Here is a 25687-nt window from a genome sequence, read left to right as displayed (position 1 = left end):
TCTTTGAATATGGCCGATTCAAAAGTTCGATCACACCACTTTCCGCCATTTCCTTTACGAGCTTTTGAACCTCATCTCGTTTTGCTAGAGGGACACTTCGTGGTGCCTGTTTTATGGGTCTTTCTTCTGTGGTATTTATTTCATGCTTCACCACAGATGTTCTCCCTTGTTTTTTTTTTCTCAATGGCAAAGGCGGAGGAATTTTTCCATAACAATTTCTTGGCTTTATTTTTCTCGGACGGTGATAGATGACGTGTGCAAGTTTCGACATAACCTTCCAGATGTTTCATCACTTCATTATGCTTCTGTGGCGATTTGCTTTCCAAGTTGAATATTGCTTCGGCAGGAGTATATTTGCCAATGTCTGAAAATTTTCCAATTTGCTCTTGATGGTCAGATAAATTCAAAACTCGAACTGGTATAAGTCCCTCTTCATTTGTTGTTACCAGGGCATTTGCTACCAAGATGTTGTTGTTTTTATTTTCTGCTGGTTCAACAACCCACAATTTGCCGACTTCATCATCTCCATTCATAGAAACCCATATAATTTTTTCGGCATTTGGTGGTATTGACTCTGGCTGGCTCATTTTCAAACATCGGACAGGTGTATTCTCATTGTAGCTCACTTTTACCGTTATTTCGATATCGCATCAGGTCATTACACGACGCTTCATATCCAAGTTGAGACCAAAAGCAATCATAAAATCCGCTCCAATTATAACTTCGTCCACTATATCCGCCACAATGAATTCATAATTAACGGATTTGTTTGCAATGGTTAACTTTACAGGAACCTTTCCATATACAGTTGCGGGTTCACCTGTAGCCGTGCGTAGTCTGACTCCAATTAGTGGTGTAACTTTTCTTCTTACTAAATCGGATCTAATTATAGATTTCCATGTACCAGCATCCAACGTCAAAGTTCGCTTGTATCCATTATACCACCCACAATAGTCAAATTGTTATTTTTCTGTTGAACTATTGCTATAGAGATTGTGGGGCCATCACATGTGGGAGCCAGCTCTTGCCCCGCTGAACTATCTCGATTTAGTTTAAATGTGAATCACTCGACTGTGGGTTCACCCACATATGGCTATTATTTGGTGGTGAAGGCGATTTCGATCTTGATCGCTTACGACGTGCTTTACATTCATGAGCAACATGCCCAGGATTATCACAGTTATAGCACTTTATTCTGGATTTAGTTGTCTCCTGCTTTATTTCTTGCATTGCCTCCTTAATGTCTTCTTTCACTGAGTCAATCACGGAATTTGATTCATCCCCTGCCAGCATTTCAAGGTTTGTTTTCATCGCTATCCTTCTCACGGACGCCCAACAGAAACGTTTGTCAAGATAATTCGCGATAATTCGAAAATTACAAAAACAAAATGTTTACAATCGTAATGGCGACTCATGTATGTATGTTTTCAGCACTGTCATTCCAGTAACTGTTATGTTCCCATTAATGTAATAAGGTATTTGGTTAGTGTTTCAATTTCATAGTGCACGATTTCTTTTATAAACGATTTCTTTTATAAACCAAAACCAACTGTAAGTATATTGTGAATATTGAAGTGTTTATTTTATACAAGTATAAGCAAAGAAAGCAATCTGGTGATATTTTAAACTAAAATTACAAAATTTGTGGTGTGCGTGTTCCAAAGAATAAAATTAAAAGAAATATCTTCCAGATGGAATTTACCTTTTCACCGTATTGTGTTCAAAGGTATTTTATTAAGTGCCAATTGTTCATGGAAACAAAAGTTATAAAAAGTAAAAGACTAAAAATACAGCTTATAACATGAACTGATACACATCCAATACTTTCCCTTGTTTTATAAGTTAAGGCCGGTATGCACCTCTAGCGAAAAATTTCATTCCCATAAGAAATGCATTGCTATTTATGCTAACGAAATTTTCGGTAGCGTTCAATTTCGTAAGTTGGTACGCACCTCTAATGAAAATAACAGGGTTGTCAAAAGCATATTTTGGCAGCAAACATTTAATTTATTACAATCATTGTGTGCGTAAAAGTTTTAAAAGGTCTGTAAATAATAAACAATTTATTTGAGGAATATTTGGAACATATATTAACAATTTTTAAAAGCGATTAGCTGGTTTACAATTTGTGTACACATCCCTGTTTTTTGTTGTAGACTTAAATAAATTGTTGCTACCGAAAATTTCGCTAGAGGTGCATACCGGCCTTTAACACAAATTAAAAAGTTTGCATATTTCTTGTTGTTGTTATTTCATCAATTTCATGTAATACGCTTTGGTACATCAGCTTGTAACCAGATCAAGGAACTCGGTGACTAAGGTGGGTGTGTCCAGAGCGATCTGGCGGTAAGTCGGGTTGGTTTAGCAGGACAAGAGAAAAGAAAACCTGCCAGCGTTCTGGCAGGTTTTTATGTTATTCCACTGCGTATCACTAGTTTGCGGTGTCCACACTGGCGCTGTATAGTTTACCACTGACCGGCCAATTGCCTTATAGGTAGCATAGTAAATTCAGTCTCTCTTTTGTTGGAGGTTTGGTCAATGGTGTGGCAGTAAGGACCTAAGGTTAATTTCATTTACATTTGACTTGACCCATAACAAGTTGTAGTAATCACACTTAATACTAGCCATGATAACATTTAAAAGATATCAGTTTATCATAACATACCTGATCCCTCACCAACCTTTTTTAATAGTCCCATAGAAAAGGACCTATAACCTAAAATTTTGTAAATTAATAGTAATTTTGTTTTACTTAGAGCATGTGTTAAACCCTTTTCGTTTTAAGGCTTTCGTTGTTGTTAATAAAGTCAATAGATGGACAAAATTTCTAGTTTTTAAAATGTTTAAAAACCTAAAAACTAACTATATTGCAGTTCTCTAATAAAGGGTGATTCTTTTGAGGTTAGGATTTTCATGCATTAGTATTTGACAGATCACGTGGGATTTCAGACATGGTGTCAAAGAGAAAGATGCTCAGTATGCTTTGACATTTCATCATGAATAGACTTACTAACGAGCAACGCTTGCAAATCATTGAATTTTATTACCAAAATCAGTGTTCGGTTCGAAATGTGTTTCGCGCTTTACGTCCGATTTATGGTCTACATAATCGACCAAGTGAGCAAACAATTAATGCGATTGTGACCAAGTTTCGCACTCAGTTTACTTTATTGGACATTAAACCAACCACACGAATGCGTACAGTGCGTACAGAAGAGAATATTGCGTCTGTTTCTGAGAGTGTTGCTGAAGACCGTGAAATGTCGAAAGATGCTGTTGGACGCAACGTTACGGTGAATGGCGATCGCTATCGTTCGATGCTAACAAACTTTTTGTTGCCAAAAATGGAAGAACTGAACTTGGTTGACATGTGGTTTCAACAAGATGGCGCTACATGCCACACAGCTCGCGATTCTATGGCCATTTTGAGGGAAAACTTCGGAGAACAATTCATCTCAAGAAATGGACCGGTAAGTTGGCCACCAAGATCATGCGATTTGACGCCTTTAGACTATTTTTTGTGGGGCTACGTCAAGTCTAAAGTCTACAGAAATAAGCCAGCAACTATTCCAGCTTTGGAAGACAACATTTCCGAAGAAATTCGGGCTATTCCGGCCGAAATGCTCGAAAAAGTTGCCCAAAATTGGACTTTCCGAATGGACCACCTAAGACGCAGCCGCGGTCAACATTTAAATGAAATTATCTTCAAAAAGTAAATGTCATGGACCAATCTAACGTTTCAAATAAAGAACCGATGAGATTTTGCAAATTTTATGCGTTTTTTTTAAAAAAAAAGTTATCAAGCTCTTAACAAATCACCCTTTATAATTAAAATACTCTGAATGCGACTAGCCAACAAAATGTTTGCAAAAATTTTGCTTGCTGTTATAACTTAATTTGAGAAAGTTTTTAACAAATTGTTTTCTTATATTACTTGTTGTCATAACTTTATTAAAATATTAAATTCGAAAGCCGTTAATTTTACACAATTGGTAAGTACGATGTTTTTCATTTAGATTTTGTAAAGACTTAAGGTGTGTATTAAGGTCGAATTTAGCCGCTAAAAGCAAAAATAAATCTATAAAACAGAATAACATAACTTGTTTTTCAAATTTGATAATAACTTCAAGGTGAATGATATGAGGAAAAATTGATTTAGCGCGATAAAGCGAACTTAATACCTGCCTTTAAGTTGAACATGTTTGTATTCATGTATGTATGTATATATACATACCTATGAATATTGACAGTGGCAGCGAGAAGATATCAAATTTTTTTGCCCAAAATGCAAGAGTTTGGCAAGCATGGCATGTGGTTTAAACAAGACGTTATATATATAACAAGACGATATATATATCGTCTTGTTTAAACCACATGTCATGCTTGTTAAGCTCTTGCATTTTGGGTAAAAAAATTGGATATCTTCTCGCTGCCACTGCCAATATTCATAGGAATGTCCTGGCATTTGTAGCTTTTGCAATATGTCTGGTATTGTTTTCACTCCAAAATCGAAAATTTACATGTTCGTTGACGAAAAATGAGCTTTGTGCTGAACACAAATTTGAACTTCCTTACTTACTTTAATGAAGGTCGACATATAAAAAGTTAGTAAATTAATTTTCCATTTATACATATATATTAAAAAATGATAAGTTTCATAAAACACGTGAAATTTGTTATTTTGCAAGTTGCGATAGCTTGGATTACCAAATACTATTTACAAAGTAATACATTAAAGCATCAACATTGGGATTCGTATTTAGGTAAGGTGTGTGTGTGTAAAGTACATTATATATAATTTAACAGAGATATATCAACTTAAAAAGTATAGAAAATATTAAGTGTATAATTAAGGAAGCATTTCGATTAATAAACGAATAACTAAAATCTATATAATTTATTATTATTATTATTATGCATTAAAGTTCAAGTTTTCAATTCCGCCAAAATTAATCTATCAAAATAAGCAATGAAGCAAGAAACCAACATAAAACTATTCATTAGCCTGGTTGGATCTAATACGCCAATTATATTCGACCAATTATACAATTATATTGTGCCCTTATTTTACTAGGCTATGCCATCAAATGCATACTTGAACAAAGTAAATAAAAATAGGATTTGCGAAAGATTCGAGGCATCCAAAGAGTGAGAGTTACGATGTATGACCGTAGCCGCTGGGGGATTGTTTGTTGCAATTGTTGGCCACATTTGTTAGGCATAACATTCGATTGCTGTTGTATGTCATTAGCATAAATAGTGCGTAATGTAGAATCAATTGAAGTCGTGAACTGTTAAAAGCAAAAAAATTAGTTTATAAAATCAAAATATTTTTACATTTACTTTTCTAAAGATGGTCTTTCTTTTGCAGTTTTTATGCGTTGAGAACCGTAGCCCGCTTGCGGTGGCTGCTGGTGTTGGACTTTAGCTATAGATGATTCATCTTTATTTTCATTATGAATACGGTTGCGCTCATTGGGGGTGTTTTCCAAAATTTGACTGGGACAAGAGCCGGACCTGAAGATGTAACAAAAAGAAAAATTAAAGATTGTAATATTAACTTTATATGGGTAGAGAAAGTTACCTAACATGCACTGGAGTAATTGTTGATGTGAGTTGTTGTGTTCCGCTTTGTGATTGTTGGTGTTGCTGCTGCGTAGGTTTACTTGTGTTTGCTGTGGAATGCTGAAGCAGCCACTATTGCTGCCCCTGGCGAGTTTGATCTTGATTTTATGTGCGTTAAAAAGTTTTTTTCAATCCCGCCGAAGCGGATGATGTTGATGTCGATGATGATGATGAGGATGAAATACAACCTGTAGTTGTTAGCTTCTCTTTGAGGGCTTCTTTATCCGTGTTTCCTTTGAAGACAAATTTTGTTGTGGAATGTTTGAATTTCCAGTGCTTGCCCCCATATGATGTGGTGGTAGATCAGGCGGCAATGCTTGGGGAGGTGTTAAATTTGCCAAGGTCAGACGGGCGTTTATATTCTCCAAATCGTGACGCATTGAAGATGAATAATTTGATTGTTGTTGTAGTGTTGGATTACCGCTAAATGTGTGATTACTCATTTGCATATGGCTCGATATGGTGGCACAATTTGCAGGTGGAATTAACTTCCAACTATGCATTAGTTGCTGTTGATCCCTGGCTCTTAAGGGTGTCACATAGTTTCCCGGAAATATTCCACTCACATCTTTCCAATTCTTGCCTTTAAAGCAGCCATCCAAACATCTTTCAGTTACCATATAAACACAACCTTTTTTCAATTCCAATTCATCGTTCTTTCGTGGTTTGTATGGGTACAAAGCCAAATAGCCCCAAGGCAAAGAAGGTGGGATGTTCTGTTGCACACACAAAACATTATGGCGCGGTGTTGATGCCGCAGTGTTTGATGCCTGCTGAGATTGATTTTGTTGCGGCGAAGTGTTTTGACTAATGTTAGCAGCTGATAAATGATGTTGTTGCTCTTGGGCTGCTGTAGTTTGACCTGTAGCCATTGAAGTACTTGGTCCCATTTCGGGTTCAAAGTCATTTGGAACACTTAAGATTTCAGCTGAATGTCGATTTGTGCTTTGCATAATATTTAAGGCACTGCCATTATTTAATAAAGCATTTAGTGAACCTAATGAAAGAAATGGAAGCTTGTTAGATAAAATTTCTTCTAAGCCTTGGTGTCAACTTACCTGTACATAATTGATGGGAAAATTTCCTTCCACACCAACTTTCAATTGACCAACATTTTAACCGCATACATTGGGGAACAGACCTACTTATTAAATTTAACCATCGACAAATTTTCATAACTTTTGCTTCCTCCTTTCTTTCGTAAATATCATACCGAAATCCAAATAAATACTTTCATACATGTTTGAACCAAACATAATCAAAGAAGAAGACGTGAAATGGGCATGTTGTTATTCTTTTTTCTCAAGAACCAGAGATTAGCCCCATACATGTTCGATAAGTAGTTACAACTTTTTTTCGGTTTCTCTTTTAATTTTGCATTCGTAACAAAATCTAATTCGCTTATTTTAGCAATTTGTTTAACTTTTAAAAGAACCAAAACACTTTATGAAACATTTTATTAATAATTTAGTGCAATCAACACAGAAATTTTCGGGAACTTTCGAGAAAATAGCAAAATAAAAATTGTCTACATCAAACCAGTAAGTTCGAAGTGCTTCTCCTACAAGTATGGGGCTAATCTCTGGTTCTTGTCACTAACACTATCAAAGCCCAATTCATGTCTTCCTCTTTGATTGTCTTTGGTTTGAACATGAACTCATGCACCTATCGGCAAGAAAGAACAAGCGATATGTACTTCTTGGGAAATAGATAATCTTTGGGCAACACCGCCAGTGAAACAAAACACGAAACGGACGTCAGTTGTTTAAATCAACACAGATACTCCAAATGGGATTTGGAGTATGCCTATTTCCCTATAAACACGGGAATTCCAACTCCAAGGGGCTACAACAACAACACAGATGGGTAAAAATCACATTTTAAATAGAAACAGTCGTTTTCAACTGACATGTCCACAATTTATTTATTAACGGCAAGATTCTCATCCTCCGATTAATATTTAATCGGAAGATAGACCACTGGTTACTATTTTTTTTTTGTATGGGATTTTATCGACACGATAAATAATAATAAGACATTGAGAAACTGGACCTAAGTATTTATTATACCCTCCACCATAGGATGGGGGTACATTAACTTTGTCATTCCGTTTGTAACACATCGAAATATTGCTCTAAGACCTCATAAAGTATATATATTCTGGGTCGAGGTGAAATTCTGAGTCGATCTGATCATGTCCGTCCGTCTGTTGAAATCACGCTAACTTCCGAACGAAACAAGCTATCGACTTGAAACTTGGCACAAGTAGTTGTTATTGATGTAGGTCGGATGTTATTGAAAATGGGCCATAGCGCACCACGTTTACGTATAGCCCACATACAAACGGACCCCTAAATTTGGCTTTCGGAGCCTCTACGAGAAGCAAATTTCATCCGATCCGGCTGAAATTTGGTACTTTACTTTTAGTTAATTTTTTCTTCTATGAGAGGATGTAATTTCGTCAATTGCAGTTAAAAAGTACAACAGGCCATTAAAATTTCCTGGTTTTAACAACGCTTTGTGGAAATTTCAAAAAGTGGAGTAAAATTTAGTTCAATTTTCGTGCGAGGTAGTTCATTCTTCCTATAAAACAGCTCACTTTTTTTTTCTGTGCAGTAAATTTTGTCAATATGTTATTTCTAGCAAAATCGATTGTCCCGACCTGGGAGCTCGGATACCTCTCTCCTCCCGACACTTCCAATTTGTTCGTTAAACCTACTAAAAGAGTTCGATGACCAACTTCTCTTAGATGAGGACGTTAAGTAGTACCTTCAAAAAAATTTCAACGAATTAGATTTAACTTAAATTTAATTCATAAAATTGTTGATTTTAGTTACATTTCGCCAAATGAGGGAAAATTTTCCTTAATTGAATTGCATGAACTAAAAATCAGAAAAATTTCAATAAAAATTAAGTACTCAATTGCACTACATTTCACATTCGCACAAAGGAGTTCATACATTTTTGAAAATTATGGAATTTAATTTAAATTTTGCATTTTAAACTCCAATTTCTGCTTCGAAATATGACATTTTCTAAAACAAAAGAAAACACAGTGTTAAGGTGAGTATTAAGTTTGAGTTGAGCCACTGAAATCGGTTACTTTTCTCTAATATTACATTGTATTTACTGATTCGTTTTCGATTTTAGCGGCTAAACTCGAACTTAAACTCGAAAATGTTGGTATTTTGACCCTTTTTACCTAAATCAGAAAAACATATATGTACATGGAAGCTATATCTAAATCCAAACCGATTTCAGTCAAATTTGGCACACATAGTTACAAAGCTAATTCTACTCCCTGTGCAAAAATTCAAATTAATCGGAGAAAAAAAATTGTCTCTGTTGTCATATGACTGAAAATCGTGTGAAAGCTATATATGGGAGCTATATCTAAATCTGAACCGATTTCAATAAAATTTAGCACACTTGACTTAACTATTAATTGTACTCCTAGTGCAAAATTTCAACCAAATTGCGGTAAAACTCTGGCTTCTAGGTCCGTATAAATGCATATCGGGCGAAAGATATATATGGGAGCTATATCTAAATCTGAACCGATTTCAATCAAATTTTGCACTCGTGACTATACTACCAATTGTACTCCTGTGCAAATTTCAACCAAATTGGGGTAAAACACTGGCTTTAATGGCCGTATAAGTTCATATGGGACGAAAGATATATATGGGAGTTATATCTAACTCTGAACCGATTTCAAAAAAAATTGGCACACTAGACTATACTACCAATTGTACTCCTAGTGCAAAATTTCAACCAAATTGGGGTAAAACTCTGGCTTCTAAGCCGCATAAGTTCATATTGGACGAAATATATATATGGGAGTTATATCTAAATCTGAACCGATTTCAAAAAAAAATTGGCACACTAGACTATACTACCAATTGTACTCCTAGTGCAAAATTTCAACCAAATTGGGGTAAAACTCTGTCTTCTAAGCCGCATAAGTTCATATCGGACGAAATATATATATGAGAGCTATATCTAAATCTGAACCGATTTCAATAAAATTTTGCACATTTCACTATACTACCGATTGTACTCCTAGTGCAAAATTTCAACCAAATTGGGGTAAAACTCTGACTTCTAGGGCCGTATAAGTGCATATCGGGCGAAATATATATATGGGAGCTATATCTAAATCTGAACCGATTCCTTCCAAAATCAATAGGGTTCTATTCTGACCAAAAACACATACTTGTGCCAAATTTGAAGTCGATTGGGCTTAAACTGCGACCTAATCCTTTGATTACAAAAATGTGTTCACGGATAGACGGACATGGCTATATCGACTCAGAAGCCCACCCTAAGCATTTTTGTCAACGACGCCATGTGTCTATCTCGTCTCCTTCTGGGTGTTGCAAACATATGCACTAACTTATAATACCCTGTTCCACAGTGTGGCGCAGGGTATAAAAATTTAAATTTGTTTAATCATATCATGTGGAATTGCTAAAATATTTTAGTAAAACTTTTCTACTATAAACCTACATTCTCTTTTTAGGTGTAGTTTTTGTAGCGATAATATTAATTTATTTAATATTTATGCATTTTCAGAAAAATTTAATACAACGTGTTGGGGGAAGTGATATGCCTTCCTTTATGCGAGCCGCAATTAAATCTGTGATAAGCGACAAACTAGCAGTAAATCTAACATGGCGTGGAACGCCAACTAAACCAAGTATACAAAATTTCGTTTCATTCAAAATAATTAAAGGTTTGTTGATTACTCTTTTTACTTAAAAACGTACTAATGTTTTGCTTTCTTACTTAGATATCTGCAACTTAAAATATACACATTGTACAATCACGGACATCAACAGAGTATGTCAGCAGCATGTTTTTCATGCGAGAGATCGCTTAATTAGCCGTAAAAACAAAAATTAAAGCAAATTTTTCAAAACGTCGAATCATGGTCCATCAATACAACGATAAATTCGTTTTTAAAAATTATATACATTTCAATAAAAATCTCATTATCATATTATATGCTACAGCCTTAACGTGAGTATTAAGTTCGAGTTTAGCCGTTCTGCCATTAGCCATTTTGTCAAATGACTTTTCTTTAATAACCAATTTTAAAGAATATAAACTTTACGAAAAGTTGTTTTGGACTGTTCCCCATCAAGTTATAATAAGATTTGCATCTGATGAACTCTTCACTCTCGAGTGGTAGTTCATGAAAATTGGAGCTAGAAGCCGATTGGAATAAAAGACGAAAACCTCAAATATTTCGTTTTTAACAGTACACGGCTTCAACCGACTTTATTGTGAGTTATTGAGCAACTAACTTAAAAACTAAAGAGGCACCAGGCCATAATATGAATTCAATTCAATTGTAGGAAAAAGGACAGAAATATTATCAAAAAGTTTACGGCGAAATTAAATTAAAGTTTATGGATACTTCACAGGGTATGAAAATTCACATCTTATGAAATGTAGATAAATTCAGGGAAAATGATCAAACTTATATATATATAAAAATTGATGAGTAATTCAATAATAAAAAATAATAATAGAAAATAAATGGAATGATCTCACGGCTTGTTGAATGTTGGATTCAACATATTCCCCGCCTCAATGTTGACGCGAATCGCAGATGCACCCTTCGATGACAACACCAAACTCTGTGTTTTGGACCTTTACGTTTGGATAGTAGTCCAAAGGCGCTCTTAAGCCTTTAAGCACCTTCGAGTAGAGATCACGGCCGATAACTCCATGGATTACTCCAAAATCGTGGGGCATAGGGTGTGCCCACATACCACGGTGAACACCGTGAGATTCCAAAAGAAAAGGTAGTAGTTGATGATCGACTGGGCTGGGAGTGGACATCTGGATCTTGTCCACGATCGCCAGATCCTGTAGCCAAGATTTGCCATGTTTCGTCTTAATCTGGAAGACCCCATATGATACGTTCTTTACCCATTTAGCACGGTAGGGTAGGTCTTCGACAACGTCGTAGCGGATGTGGGAGATTTTTACTCTGGGGTTGAGAACCAACGTCACTGTTAGAGCTTTCTTCTTGGCTTGTATGTCGCACAGAATGACAGGAGCGATGGCCACGCAGTTTTCTCCATGTGGTTTTATTGCTGGACGGTACTCCGTAATTCGCCGTAGTAAATAGGATGTTTGAGTGGCAACCCCTTGTACTCTCTCCACCTGAGCACGGGCTTCCTCCGATCTAGGAGTTGACCCCACATTAGCAGTCTGTCGGTAGGCTTGGGCGACTTCATGGAAGCTTATAACACCCTGGGCAGAGTGTTTGGTAATGGCCTCTATTGTATACCCTTTAAGGTCTTGCGCTGTGGGATTCTGTGGGAGCTCTTCTAGGGTGGATGAACTGGCGTTAATTTCGTCCCGATGAATCATAGTATGGTGACGACGACCACACACACTGCACCGATTCTCAGATGTGCACTCAGCTCGTTTATGCCAATCGGTGAAACAATTGAGGCAGACTTGCGACTTCTTGGCAGCCTCTCGTCGTTCTTCTGGGAGCATCCACCGGAATTCTGGGCACCTCTTGAAAAGGTGATTCTGTTGACACAATTGGCATCTTCCACGTCGTTCCATTATTCTAGTGAGAAATAGAGAAAAGAAGAAAAGAGAAAGAAACAAGTATATGCAATAAGTAATTAAATTTCTAAGTTGTGATCAGAGACAAGAGGGGATTTATCAGTTTTTACATCGGATTGAGGATTTACATTAGTATGTTGTGACGGTAATACGCAAAGCTTTACGATCGGACGCGTGATTATCCCGTTTTGAGTCTTAATCTCGGCAACCCGAACATTATTATCCTTGCCGTAGAAGACTTTGGTGATACGACCTAAACGCCATTCAGTTGCTGGTAAATGGTCGTCTTTCACAATGACGAATTCATTTTCTTTTAAGTTATTTCTCGTAGACTTCCACTTGTACCTGCGTTGAAGTTCAGTTATGTATTCTGACTTCCATCTCTGGCTGAATATATGTTGTATTGCTTGCAATCTTCTCCATCTGGACAAGTAGGACAAATTCTCGGTTGGAGGTTGCTCTGGTGCATCAGGACTAGCAGTTATCGGTGCGCCACGTAAAAAATGACCAGGCGTCAAAGGAAGCAGCTCGGATATGTTGTCAGATAATGCTGACAGTGGCCTTGAATTCATGATGGCTTCAATTCGTATTAAAAGCGTACTGAATTCTTCATATGTAAAATTAACATTTCCTGTCTGCTTCTTAAGGTGGGATTTCATAATCCTGACAGCTGACTCCCATAGCCCTCCCATGTGAGGCGCATATGGTGGTATAAACGACCAGGTGAAACCTCGAATACCAAATTTGTTGATTAGACACTTTTCAGCCGATTTCAAAAAACTATGATGGGCTTGTAGAAGCTTGTAACTGGCGCCAACAAAGTTCTTGCCATTGTCCGAAAACATCGTTTTCGGCAACCCTCTTCGTCCGGTAAAACGGGTAAACGCTGCTAAGAAGGCATCTGTCGAAAGGTCCGAACACACTTCTAAATGAACCGCTTTTGTTGAAAAGCACACAAAGACCGCGGCATATCCTTTTACTATTTTAGCGTTTCTCATTGTCGAAGTTTTAATGTTGAATGGACCTGCGAAGTCCACTCCAGTATACGTGAATGGTAACGAGAATGTTGCTCGTTCCGGCGGCAGCGATGCCATCATCTGATGTTGAAATTTTCGTTTGAAGATTGTACATGGTTTGCACGCCCTTATGCATTTTCTAATCCCATTCTTGAGTCTGGTTATATAAAACCCTTGTCGAATTGCACGCAGCATTACATTGTACTCTGCGTGGCATAGTAGCTGATGTGTGTAGTTGATGAGAAGACTTGCGAAATGTGATTTTTCTGGAACTATAACTGGATGTCTTTCATCATAACTCAATCCAGAATTTTCTAGACGACCACGGACTCGCATAACTCCATTTTTGTCAATAAAAGGAGCTAAAGCACTAATGTTGCTCTTGCTATTAACGTGTTGGTTTTTGAAAAGACAATCATATTCTTTGGGGTAGTACGATTTTTGGGCGATTATCAAAAGACAATTTTTAGTTTTCTCAAGTTCTACGGTAGAAATGTCAAAATTCTTAGGGCGGGAACAAGGCTTCTGAAGCACACGTAGAACATAACTTATTACACGTAAAGCGCGAGAGTATGAAGAAAATCTTGTAATCAGGCATTCACTTGCAGTTATATGGAAGTTAGAGGATTTTTTTGTTTCAAGATCCGTTGGCGCAAAAGATCTGGGCTCAGGCCACTCATTTTCTGGAGTTCGTATCCATAAAGGTCCAGTCCACCATAGACTATTTTGAATCAAATCTTGTGGTAAACTGCCACGAGTACCTAAGTCCGCTGGGTTATCTTCTGTCTTAACGTGTTTCCAATTTGTTACTTTTGTAAAAGTTTGAATGTGCGATACTCGGTTGGCAACAAATGTTTTAAGGGTTTGCGGAGATTTTTGGAGCCATCCTAGCACTATCGACGAATCAGTCCACAAATGTAACTCAAATTCGCAAGTCAAGGATTCAATTACCACTTTCACTAAGTTGGTGAGTAACACAGCTCCACAAAGCTCAAGTTTCGGTATTGTTGTCTTTTTAATAGGGGAAACTCTTGTTTTGGCGACCAGTAAGTTGCTGAAAAAATTGCCAGAATTTTCAACTCTAAGGTACACTGCCCCGCAATACGCTCGCTCAGAGGCATCGCAGAAGCCATGAATTTGAACTCGCGATACCGGTGAGAAGTCAACCCATCTTGGAATTTTAAGGCTTAAAAGGTTCTGCAAATTCTTCCTAAATGATTTCCACTTTTCCAATAAATGCGGTGGGACAGCCTCATCCCAGTCAGTATTTGTTTCCCAAAGCTGCTGCATAATTAACTTAGCTATAATCACGATTGGACCCAGCCAACCTAAAGGATCGAAAAGACGAGCGACCACTGACAGTATTTGTCGTTTGGTAACAATCGCAGAATCATCAATAGGGCCAACAACGTAGTAAAAATGATCATATTTCGCGTTCCAGCGAATGCCCAAAGTTTTTACCATACTTGAATCATCCAAATTCAAAAAGTCTTCGTCAAGAAGATCCTCCCGGGCTACATCTTGTAAAAGGAATTTGTGGTTCGCAGTGATCTTTTTAAATGGAAATGACGCTGATGCTAAAGTTTGCATAAGTTGTGCCAGTTTCTCTTTAGCCTCTTCCAAACTATATCCTCCTGAAAGAACGTCGTCGACGTAAATTTCATGCTTCAAGATATCTGCTGCTTTTGGACTTGACATTTCACAATCACTGGCTAGTTGCTTCAACGTTCTTATGGCGAGAAACGGCGCGCAATTAATTCCAAATGTGACTGTTTTCAACTCAAACGTCTTAATTGCCTCATTAGAATTAGGACGAAAGAGGATCCTCTGATAAGCTCTATCAGGTTTCCGCACAATGATCTGGCGATACATTTTTTCTATGTCACCAGTGAACACAAACTGATAACATCGCCAGCGTAATATGATTCTTACGATATCTGTCTGAAGTATTGGGCCGGGGTATAAAACATTGTTTAGAGAAAAACCACTACCGCTCTTTTTGGACCCGTTAAAAACAACTCTTACTTTCGTGGTTTTACTCTCTGGCTTGACAACCGCATGGTGGGGTAGGTAAAAAGAGTTTTGTTTATCTCCATGATTCTCGAAGCATCTTACCTCTTCCATGTGGTCAAGAGTAATATATTCCTGTAAAACACGCTCATATTGATTCTTCAAATCTGGTGTTTTGTTTAAAGTTTTCTCCATACGATGATATTGCGCTAGGGCCATATTTCTGGATGGTCCTAGGAACACTGCTTCAGGAAATTCTTTGCGGAAGGGTAACCGCACAACATATCGTCCATCTGGTTGTCGATAGGTTGTCTGACAATAGAACTCCTCGCAATAGTCATCCTCCGCGGAGATTGGTTTCAGGTGTTCAACTTCTTCGATTTCCCAAAATCGCTTAAGTTGAGCTGTCAGTGCGGTATCAGCTGACTCTTTGACTACAGTCGAAAATGTATTTATGGTATTGCTTGGTAGGGGGCCAGACAAGTACCAGCCGAAGTGCGACTCTCTGGCCTCTAATCCATTTCCCCGATATGATAGAACACCATTCAAATTAATAAGCGGTAAGTAGTCGCTACCTATAATCATATCAATCGCAGCTGGTGTGAAAAAGTTCGGATCTGCTAACTTTATATTTTTGAGATCTGGTAAGTTTTCAACTCTTATTTTTCTTGAGGGTAAAAAATGGGAAAGCTTGGGGACTACGATCGCTCGAATTCGAATCCTGAAGGAAGAATTAGTGGATTCTACGTTGATACAACACTGTTGACTCGAATTTCCTACAACAGTCCCTCCTAGCCCCGAAATTTGTATATGATGACAGTCCGTTGGTAAAGATAGCAATTGTTGAATACGTTTCGTCACAAAACTTTTCTCGGATCCAGCATCTAGTAGAGCTCTAATTGCAAATTTATCCCCTGCGTGGTGAATATTTACGATCGCTGTTGGCAAAATTGTAGTTCCTTCATGTTGAGAAAAATGCGTTTGAACAGGAGTAGATGTATGATTATTTGATTCATTTGTTGCATGATGCACATTAGTCGATGTCGACGGTTGTTCGATTAGCGATTGAACCCCGCTTGCTTGAATCACATGAGAGGAACTTTTTTCTTTGGACTCCAAATGCAGCAAAGTATGGTGCTTTTTATTGCATTGGAAACATGCTACTTTACTTTGACATTTTGATTTAAAATGATTAGGGGATAAGCAATTTACGCACATCTTGTTATTGTAAACGAACTTAACTCTTTCTTTTACTGTCATCGATTTAAATTTATCGCAATAGCTCAAGTTGTGATCACCATTACATTTTTTGCATTTCAAGCTTGTCTTAGTTGATTCCGTCTTAGTATGGAACGTTTGTGATTTATTAAAGACACTGTGACTCGGCTTTCTCATATCCGAGATTGTCTCCAACATTTCAATTCTTTTTGAAAGGAATTCATCCATTTGCTCCCATGTTGGGAGTTTCTTGTGGTCGGATAGCGAATCCTCCCACGCTCGAAGTGTATCCTCAGGTATCTTTGAAGCACAATGATGAACCAGGATAGGGTCCCAATTTTCTGTTTTTATTTTATAGGATCTGAAAATCGATAAGCTGTCATTGATTCCTCTTTGAATCTGACGAACAGCCTTTGCCGTCTCAACTTGTGCAGCTTGAATACCAAATAAAACCTTCATTTGCTGGTGCACCAGTATTCTCGGATTCTCATATCTGTTTTTAAGTGCATCCCACGCTAATTCAAAATTTCCGTCCACCAAATCGAATTTCTTCACTATTTGGTGAGCTTCACCTCGGGTCTTGTTCCGTAGGTGGTACAACTTTTGAGCCGATGATATTTCCGCATGAGTACCAAAAACTCCCCAAAATATGTCTCGGAAAGCCGGCCACTTGGAATATCCCCCTTCAAATGGTTGCGTATCACATGGTGGCAGTTTTAAAGATGAAAACCCCGGAGCCGTGAATGTCGTATCTCGCCTCATACTTTCATCCAGTTGGGACTGCTTTTGTGGCTTTGCTTTTGTTAACCTTACGAGACAACGTCTATATTTATCGTAAGCTTCCTTAAATTTGTCCTTTGCCAAATCTAAGACATCCTGCTTTTGTTCACTTTCATCTGCAGTCATCAACTCTTCATAATACTCAGACAATTTCTTCCACCTTTTCTCCAACTCATGCTCATCAACATCAATAGAAGCAGCATCATTTGTTGGATTACAATTATCGCAAAACGAAATAACCTGATCAACGTGGAACAAAAGCTTACGACGAGCTGCCATTTTTGATCAAAATCTTCTTATATCAAGGTTAGAAAGACCGAAGCAACAGTAGAATTGACATAAACGAGTTCCCTTTCGCTTTTATGTTAAACGATCCAAAAATATTCGCTTAGTTGTGAATTTTTTATTATTGCTACAACCACCTTTCTGTGAATATTGTTTACGTTATATTTCGATGGGTACGATTTTTACATTAAAAAATGAGTTTCGTTTAATAATTTAGTCGATAACCAAAAATAATTTCAAAAAATATAGATTTGAGAAAGTTGCCTATCCCAAACGCAACTGTTCAATTCGATTCTACGCTCTGTTAAACTGTCAATGATAATCAATAATTCACCATAAATTGATTTGTTTATGAACGTATTGCTTATATTGATTTTTTTTTTTTTTTTTTTTTTACCGACGATTTTTCTTTCCGGTTATATTTCCGAAATTTAATTCGTTAAATTTTTCCCGATTCTTGTTTAAATGTATTATATAAATGTTTAGAAATACTGAGTAAAATTAAAAATCTGTTAAATTTTAATTGTGGATTTTTCCTCACGACGAACTTTTCGTATGGTGTGACATTTTTGGCTTGAAAGTTTTTTTCCAATTAATTTATTCTAAACACGATATCTGAATTTTATTTATAAAGCAAAATTACGTTGACCTTTTTCGAAAACAAAATTAATATCCAGCTGCAACACACAATTAAAATCATTTAACATTAAAATTTATGTAATTTTCGTTGATTCAGTGAAAATTCAGGTAATGTTCCTCTTTGTATTGAATAATGAATTTTTACAGTGTAGGCAACATCAATTTTACATATTCGCAGCACTATTAAAAATGTCCCTATGTTGGGTATTTTTTTTTTTTTATTGAATTCCGTCAAAAAAAAAATATCTCGATCAGCATACCCTATTTTTCCTCAAGGTATGCAATCCCTACTTTATGAGTATGACGTCACACCCTATGCCTGCATCAACTGCTTGCAAATAAACGATGACAAAAATACTCTAACAAGCCGTATGTTGTTGTTGTAGTTACTATTGGGCACTGCAAATTCTTTCAGTATTGTTGTTGTTGCGATGTACGGTATTTTTTGAAACTTGTTACAGGCTTTGTATGTTCCTTTGCAAATATTTATTAAGAACCAAAATAAGAAAATTATTTCAAAAAGACTCACCCCTCAATTTTCAGCTTAGTTGTTGAGCTTTAAATTTAAATTATTTTACACAATGGTGGTGCTTTACAGGCAACAGTCTTTTGCTTTTCAGTCTTTTTGCTTTTGTGTTTCTGGTAAATTTTCTTGATTATTCACAAATATTTTCATAAGATAATATTAGCAAAAATTTTGTACACTATTTTGGTCCAATTTATAACACACTTCTTAAATATTTTTCCAACTTTTAGCACTCACAAACTATTTAGTTTATTTTCACCGCAAATCGATCAATTTTGTGTTCTTCTTCTTGCCACTTGTCTGCTCAAATCATGAGAGCGAGAGAATGACAGCTTATGTATGAGCTTCGTTTTGTTGGAATGTAGCTAATTTCGCGTTTTTTACTGTCGGATTCTATGTCCTCTTCACTTACTATATAAGAGATTATTATTAATTGAACACAACTTCAAGTATATTTTTCTCTTTAAGGCGAAATGACACAAAAAACAAATGCAATATTCCCGACGGATATGTTGGTGTTGTTGATGTAAATCACTTCAACGTTTGTACAATTTTACTTTTTATCAATTTTTTCTTGTGAATAGAAATCTCTTATTCTCTTTTTTTTTTCGTAATGTTCACAGTCAATTTTATAACGGATTTACTAATTTTTTTCCGATTTTAATGTTTCTTGTTTTTCACATTCGCGGTACCGTTTGAAAAATTCTTTTTCAAATTAAATTTCTTGCTTTTTTCTTAACTTTTGTTGTTGCTTTAACTTGCACCGATCACACTATTAGAAATCAATTACTACCACACATACTTGCCCTTGTCCCCTTACTCTTCTCGAGCCTTGGACACACTTGGAACCTTGATGTTTTGGTTTTGTCTTCTTTCTGGAACTCCTCCACCGGTAGGATGCCCGCTGCTTGTAGACGACGAAAGTTGATGCAAGTTGTAGATAATGAAAAAACAACTTTTTCTGTTTCGCAACTCAATTTGCGCATTGAATACTCGCTTGTATTCACATCTATGTAGACACTTTTTCTACAAAAAACTTCGATGATGGAATATACAGTCTTTTTGAAAATTGACAGATTTCAAAATGACACTGGAACATTTCTAGTCCTAAACTTATTTTAGGACGTTTTCGAAGGACCATATGATGAACTCTTCACTCTCGAGTGGTAGTTCATGAAAATTGGAGCTAGAAGCCGATTGGAATAAAAGACGAAAACCTCAAATATTTCGTTTTTAACAGTACACGGCTTCAACCGACTTTATTGTGAGTTATTGAGCAACTAACTTAAAAACTAAAGAGGCACCAGGCCATAATATGAATTCAATTCAATTGTAGGAAAAAGGACAGAAATATTATCAAAAAGTTTACGGCGAAATTAAATTAAAGTTTATGGATACTTCACAGGGTATGAAAATTCACATCTTATGAAATGTAGATAAATTCAGGGAAAATGATCAAACTTATATATATATAAAAATTGATGAGTAATTCAATAATAAAAAATAATAATAGAAAATAAATGGAATGATCTCACGGCTTGTTGAATGTTGGATTCAACAGCATCTAATAGTTATAACTTTATTATTTTTTACTGATTTGCTTTTGATTTTAGCGGCTAAACTTGAACTTAATACCCATATTTAGAAGAAATCTAAAAGTACAAATAATATTTAATTTAAGTACTGGTACACCGTTATGTTCAATGTGAGTTTATTCGTATAAATTGCAATAAATCTATTTTTATTCAAATTAATAAAAATCAAAACAATCGTTTTACTTGACCATAACGACTCCTTTTCAATTCCCCTAAAATTCACTTTTTAGACCCTTTTTAAACTCACCTAAACGATCCTTTCTAGCGGACCTTGTCTAACACTTTGAAGGGACTCCTGTTGGCGTCGTTATAAATTGATTAAAAAAGACACCTAATAATTGCACTCATGCGAAACCTTTTTGTAGTAACTTTTACGTGGAACAACTTCTCAATAGTGACGGCGCTTTTCCGACGAGTTTTTGATATCGTATACGATTGTTTTCGACGTGGTGGAGATTCCCAGAAGTGTCGTCAAATTCCATTACTACACAACAATAACAATAACAATGACAATAGACAATGAGATGAAATGAGAATGCAAATAACAAAGCAAAGGGGTTATTATACTATGAGAGAATAAGAACTAACATTTCGATATGAAAATAAGCAAACAAAAGAACATAAAAGAAATTTAGGAAAGAACCAGAAAATGAATAGATGATTCCAACAAGTGATAACGAAATTTTATCGTTACAATTTGAAATTTTAAATTCACGGAAACTAATTTAAATAAACTTAAATCTATAATTATCAAATTCGTAACACTGCCTCCCGCTTAATGCGCTTTACAGACTATAATATATTCCGGACGACAGTGCTCGTGTTGAACATATCCCATATATTGTGCACATTATAAGTAAAGTCCGAAGGCATAATCGATACTGCTGTATGTTTATGGGATCGATAACACATTTACCGATTATTTATTCATCGTCGACAAGTCGTATCGATCCGACACACTGCACGATTCTTTACAAACACCGACATTCCGTCCGGAATAACTGATAGTCTGTAAATCGCATAAGCTTGTTCGTCCCGAACAGGCACAGAACCTGTTCCATAAAGAGTTAATCGTTCCGGATGTACAACTTTCATCTTTGATTTAGGGCTGTCTTACTTCTGGATCCGGTATACGACATCATTGATCTTCTTGATGACTTTGTATGGGCCTTCCCACTGTGTTTGCAGTTTAAGACATAATCCTTTCTTTCGTTGCTGGTTAAATGACGTAGAATCATGTATGGCTGATCTATACGACAGCAAAAACTTTGGTATATGATCGTCCCAGTCTCGTTGGCCGTTATCCATCACCTTTCGAAGATGTTCTTCCAGAGTGCGATTAAACCTTTCTACCATGCCATCAGACTGTGGATGCAATGGCGTAGTCCTTATTTTCTTGATATCAAAGTAGTCACACATCTCTTGGAATATGGCCGATTCAATATTTCTTCCTTGGTCTGAGTGTATTTCGGACGGCACACCGTAGCGACATATCCAGTTCTTGGAATGGCATAAACTTCTGGCCACTTGCTGAAATAATCCATGACCACAAGAACATATCGGTTCCAGAATCACTTACTGGGAAAGGCCCTGCAACGTCCATTGCTATTCTTTCAAATGGCGCTCCTGGACTATACTCTTGCATAAGACCTCCACTTTTTCGTCTTGGTCCTTTCGCCTTTATGCACTTCTCGCAATTTGCCACCCATTCAGCAATTGATTTCTGGCATCCAACCCAGTAGAATCGTTGCTTCACTTTCTCGGCTGTTTTGGTTATTCCCAAGTGACCTCCACTACGTCCATTGTGGAATTCCGTCAAAACATCGCTTATTTTAGAATCCGGTACGATTATTAAATTTCGGCTGCTCTTACCATCTTCGCTTTCCCATTTACGTTGAAGTGTTCCATTGACCAGACATAGACTGTCCCATTGAACCCAGTATGATTTCATAAGTGGGCTTTCGGCTGCGATGTCTTTCTTGCTGGGTTTCTTATCTCCTTCCTTCGCCGAAATAATTTTGCTCAAAATGGGATCTTTACGCTGTTCTGCTGGCCAGTCCACTCCAGATTCGATGTGCAACAGCCTGATATCCACGATTTCTTCATTATGTTCAGCTTTTGAGCAGTGTTTGCACTCGACATTACAAGGTCGACGAGACAAGGCGTCCGCGTTGCCGTGTTTGCCACCTTTTCTATGCTCGATACTGAAATCATAGCTTTGGAGTCTTTCTATCCAACGTGCCAGCTGAGCTTCCGGATTCTTGAATTGAAGCAACCATCGTAGAGCTGAATGATCAGTTCTTAACAAGAAATTCTGTCCATACAAGTATTTGTGGTAATGCTTTACGCTTTCTATGACTGCAAGCAACTCCCTTCTCGTTCCGCAATGGTTCTTTTCGGGCTTGGATAACGTTCGGCTAAAATATCCGCTGACCTTCTCTTTACCATCTATCTGTTGGGACAACACACCTCCAATTACGTATCCAAAACACATTTTTCACCAGGAATAGGATATGCCAGGGCAGGAACAGAACATAAAAGTTCTTTTAGATGATGGAATGACTCCTCCTGTTCCTTGTTCCACTGGAACTTCGTACCTTTTTGGGTTAATTTATGGAGGCTTGCGGCGATGCTGGCGAAGTTTGGTACGAAACGCCTGTAGTATGTGCATAACCCAAAGGAAGCTGCGCAACTCGTGGAGATTCCGTGGACGTGGCCAATCTTTTACTGCTTGAATTTTGTCTTCATTGGTGGATATGCCCTCTGCCGTAACATGATGACCCAGGTACTTAACTTCTCGCTGGAAAAGCGAGCACTTCTTAGCGTTAAGTCGTAGACCAGCGGCTGGCAGTTGGTGAATAACATCCTTCAAGTTCTTAAGGTGCTCGTCAAATGTCTTGCCCATAACTATGATATCGTCTAGGTATATCAAGCAGGACTTCCAATGCAACCCCTTTTAGCACCCGCTCCATCAATCGCTCGAACGTAGTCGGAGCATTGCAGATCCCGAATGGCATTACATTGAATTGCCAAAGACCGCCATTAACGCCAAAAGCTGTCTTTTCTTTGTCTTTCTCGGCGATCTCTACTTGCCAATATCCACAAATAACCTGCAAATCAAGCGTGGAAAACCATGTTGTTCCGGCTAATGTGTCCAACGTGTCATCAATGCGTGGAACCGGATAACTGTCCTTTTTGGTAACATCATTCAATTTTCTGTAGTCCACGCAAAATCGTGTACTTCCATCTTTCTTTTTGACTAGCACAACTGGCGAGCATCAAAGACTTGATGATGGTTCGATCACACCACTTTCCGCCATTTCCTTTACGAGCTTTTGAACCTCATCTCGTTTTGCTAGAGGGACACTTCGTGGTGCCTGTTTTATGGGTCTTTCTTCTGTGGTATTTATTTAAGACTGACTCGTTAGCAGCATGCGAGCGCTTTCATATATGACGGTCTGGCAATACGATAACATTCTGGCAGCACTACAATATTCTGGCAACGCCAGAACATTCTTTGACAACGCTAGAAGTTATTCATCTGGTGGCTGCCAAACACATATACACTCACATAGATATATGCTTGCATTACTACAACAACAATGAGAATAGACAATGAGATGAAATGAGAATGCAAAATAACAAAGCAAAGGGGTTGTTATTCTATGAGAGAGTAAGAACTAACATTTCGATATGAAAATAAGCATAAAAGAAATTAAGGAAAGTACTAGAAAATGAATAGATGATTCCAACAAGTGATAGCGAAATTTTATCGTTACAATTTGAAATTTTAAATTAACGGAAGCTATTTTAAATAAACATAAATCTATAATTATCAAATTCGTAACACTGCCTCCCGCTTAAGCCTGTTCGTCCCGTACAGGCACAGAACCTGTTCCGTCAGGAGCCAGTCGTTTCAGATGTACAACTTTCATCTTTGATCTAGGGCTGTCGTCCTTCTGAATCCGGTATACAACATCATTGATCTTCTTGATGACTTTGTATGGGCCTTCCCACTGTGTTTGCAGTTTAGGACACAATTCTTTCTTTCGTTGCGGGTTAAATAGCAGAACCAATTCTTCTTCTTACAGCACGATCGTATCTCGCCTTCATTCTGTTGCTGACCATTTTTATTTTCTTGCGCACTGATTCGTGAACTTCTCCGAAAGTGTTTGGGATGTCGTTTCTGTTTTCTTCCATGGCGAGCTCATTAGGTTTAGCGCCGAATATCAGATCTCCAGGCTACTTTAACTCAGTTCCGAATAGAATATTGGCCGGTGTTCGATAGGTGGAATCATGAATGGCAGATATATAGGACAGCAAAAACTTTGGTATATGCTCGTCCCAGTCCCTCTGGCCGTTGTCCACCACTTTTCGAAGATGTTCCTCCAGGGTGCGATTAAACCTTTGTACCATGCCATCGGATTGTGGATGTAATGGCGTAGTCCTCATTTTCTTGATACCAAGGGATTCACACATCTCTTTGAATATGGCCGATTCAAAATTTCTTCCCTGGTCTGAGTGAATCTCGGACGGCACACCGTAGCGACATATCCAGTTTTTGTTGACCACATCCACAACCGTTTTTGCCTCTTGGTTTGGAATTGCATACACCTCTGGCCATTTGCTGAAGTAGTCCATGACCACAGGGACATAACGGTTTCCAGAATCACTTACTGGGAAAGGGCCTGCCACGTCCATTGCTATTCTTTCAAACGGGGCTCCTGGTCTATACTCTTGCATAGGACCTCGACCTCCAGGGTGCGATTAAACCTTTGTACCATGCCATCGGATTGTGGATGTAATGGCGTAGTCCTCATTTTCTTGATACCAAGGGATTCACACATCTCTTTGAATATGGCAAGGTTAGGTTAGGTTAGGTTAGGTTAAAGTGGCAGCCCGATTAAATTTCAGGCTCACTTAGACTATTCAGTCCATTGTGATACCACATTTAACTAAAAGTACTTATTACATATGGGCACTTCTAGTCTTAAACCACTGAACCTTCTCTATTATTTACTTTTGTGGAACCAACCAGATTGCTCCAAAAACATTAACAAACTGGTTAAGTTAACGTTTTCCAGGTCAGCCAGTAATCTAAAGCTATATGCTCCTAAAATTCGCTTACGCCTTACACAAAAAGCAGGACACTCACACAAGAGGTGTTTAATTGATTCCTTTTCCTCCACGTCATGACAGCTTATACAATAGTCATTATACTTCGCACCTATAGTTTTTGCAAATTCGCCTATCAGGCAGCGACCCGTTATAGCAGATATTAGCAGTGCTATCTGACGCCTTGACAACACTAGCATATATAGTGTGCGGTTTAAGTTTAAATGGGGCCATATTTGCTTGGTGTCGTTACAACACTTGCAATTTTCCCATCGAATATTGGC

At 37.4% G+C, this 25687-nt stretch overlaps 4 protein-coding genes across 11 annotated transcripts; 1 reads left to right on the top strand and 3 right to left on the bottom strand.

The window, feature by feature from the left end:
• The first annotated feature begins 1467 nt into the window (after window positions 1-1467).
• Window positions 1468-10630, top strand: LOC142228736 (uncharacterized). Of its 8 annotated transcripts, XR_012720255.1 has the most exons (4): window positions 5828-5967; window positions 6036-7166; window positions 10201-10360; window positions 10418-10630. XR_012720255.1 is itself a non-coding variant. In XM_075299236.1 (3 exons), the coding sequence occupies exons 1-3, from the start codon at window positions 7414-7416 to the stop codon at window positions 10528-10530; spliced, it is 351 nt and encodes a 116-aa protein (XP_075155351.1). In that variant the 5' UTR covers window positions 7350-7413; the 3' UTR covers window positions 10531-10630. The 8 variants fall into 8 exon arrangements, 1 of the variants encoding a protein (XP_075155351.1); XR_012720258.1 differs by lacking the exons at window positions 5828-5967; window positions 6036-7166 and adding an exon at window positions 1468-1551; XR_012720254.1 differs by lacking the exons at window positions 5828-5967; window positions 6036-7166 and adding an exon at window positions 3842-3992.
• LOC142228735 (uncharacterized) lies at window positions 4614-6760 on the bottom strand. The gene is made up of 4 exons (XM_075299234.1): window positions 6684-6760; window positions 5585-6622; window positions 5344-5517; window positions 4614-5291 (listed from the first exon to the last, which is right to left on the bottom strand). Exons 1-2 carry the CDS (start codon window positions 6748-6750, stop codon window positions 5823-5825), a joined length of 867 nt encoding a protein of 288 aa, XP_075155349.1. The 5' UTR covers window positions 6751-6760; the 3' UTR covers window positions 4614-5291; window positions 5344-5517; window positions 5585-5822.
• A 244-nt stretch (window positions 10631-10874) lies between the features above and the next one.
• On the bottom strand, window positions 10875-18990 carry LOC142228734 (uncharacterized). Its single transcript, XM_075299233.1, has 2 exons — window positions 18697-18990; window positions 10875-12220 (listed from the first exon to the last, which is right to left on the bottom strand). Exon 2 carries the CDS (start codon window positions 12214-12216, stop codon window positions 11221-11223), a length of 996 nt encoding a protein of 331 aa, XP_075155348.1. The 5' UTR covers window positions 12217-12220; window positions 18697-18990; the 3' UTR covers window positions 10875-11220.
• On the bottom strand, window positions 12279-17522 carry LOC142230908 (uncharacterized). Its single transcript, XM_075301525.1, has one exon. It carries the CDS (start codon window positions 17520-17522, stop codon window positions 12279-12281), a length of 5244 nt encoding a protein of 1747 aa, XP_075157640.1.
• Window positions 18991-25687: the final 6697 nt, after the last annotated feature.

The sequence above is a fragment of the Haematobia irritans genome, chromosome 3 (genome assembly GCF_050003625.1).
Source record: "Haematobia irritans isolate KBUSLIRL chromosome 3, ASM5000362v1, whole genome shotgun sequence".
Taxonomy (NCBI): domain Eukaryota; kingdom Metazoa; phylum Arthropoda; class Insecta; order Diptera; family Muscidae; genus Haematobia; species Haematobia irritans.
The sequence above is the reverse complement of the archived record's forward strand: the minus strand, read 5'-3'. Positions and strand labels throughout refer to the sequence as shown.

Coding starts and splice junctions, on each gene's coding strand:
- LOC142228735 (XM_075299234.1), bottom strand. CDS start 6,750: ATGCGGTTAAAATGTTGGTCAATTGAAAGTTGGTGTGGAAGGAAATTT. Junction 6,623..6,683: donor TTCCCATCAATTATGTACAG/GTAAGTTGACAC, acceptor TTCTTTCATTAG/GTTCACTAAATGCTTTATTA.
- LOC142228736 (XM_075299236.1), top strand. CDS start 7,414: ATGGGATTTGGAGTATGCCTATTTCCCTATAAACACGGGAATTCCAAC. Junction 7,492..10,200: donor TACAACAACAACACAGATGG/GTAAAAATCACA, acceptor ATGCATTTTCAG/AAAAATTTAATACAACGTGT. Junction 10,361..10,417: donor TTCATTCAAAATAATTAAAG/GTTTGTTGATTA, acceptor TTTCTTACTTAG/ATATCTGCAACTTAAAATAT.
- LOC142228734 (XM_075299233.1), bottom strand. CDS start 12,216: ATGGAACGACGTGGAAGATGCCAATTGTGTCAACAGAATCACCTTTTC.
- LOC142230908 (XM_075301525.1), bottom strand. CDS start 17,522: ATGGCAGCTCGTCGTAAGCTTTTGTTCCACGTTGATCAGGTTATTTCG.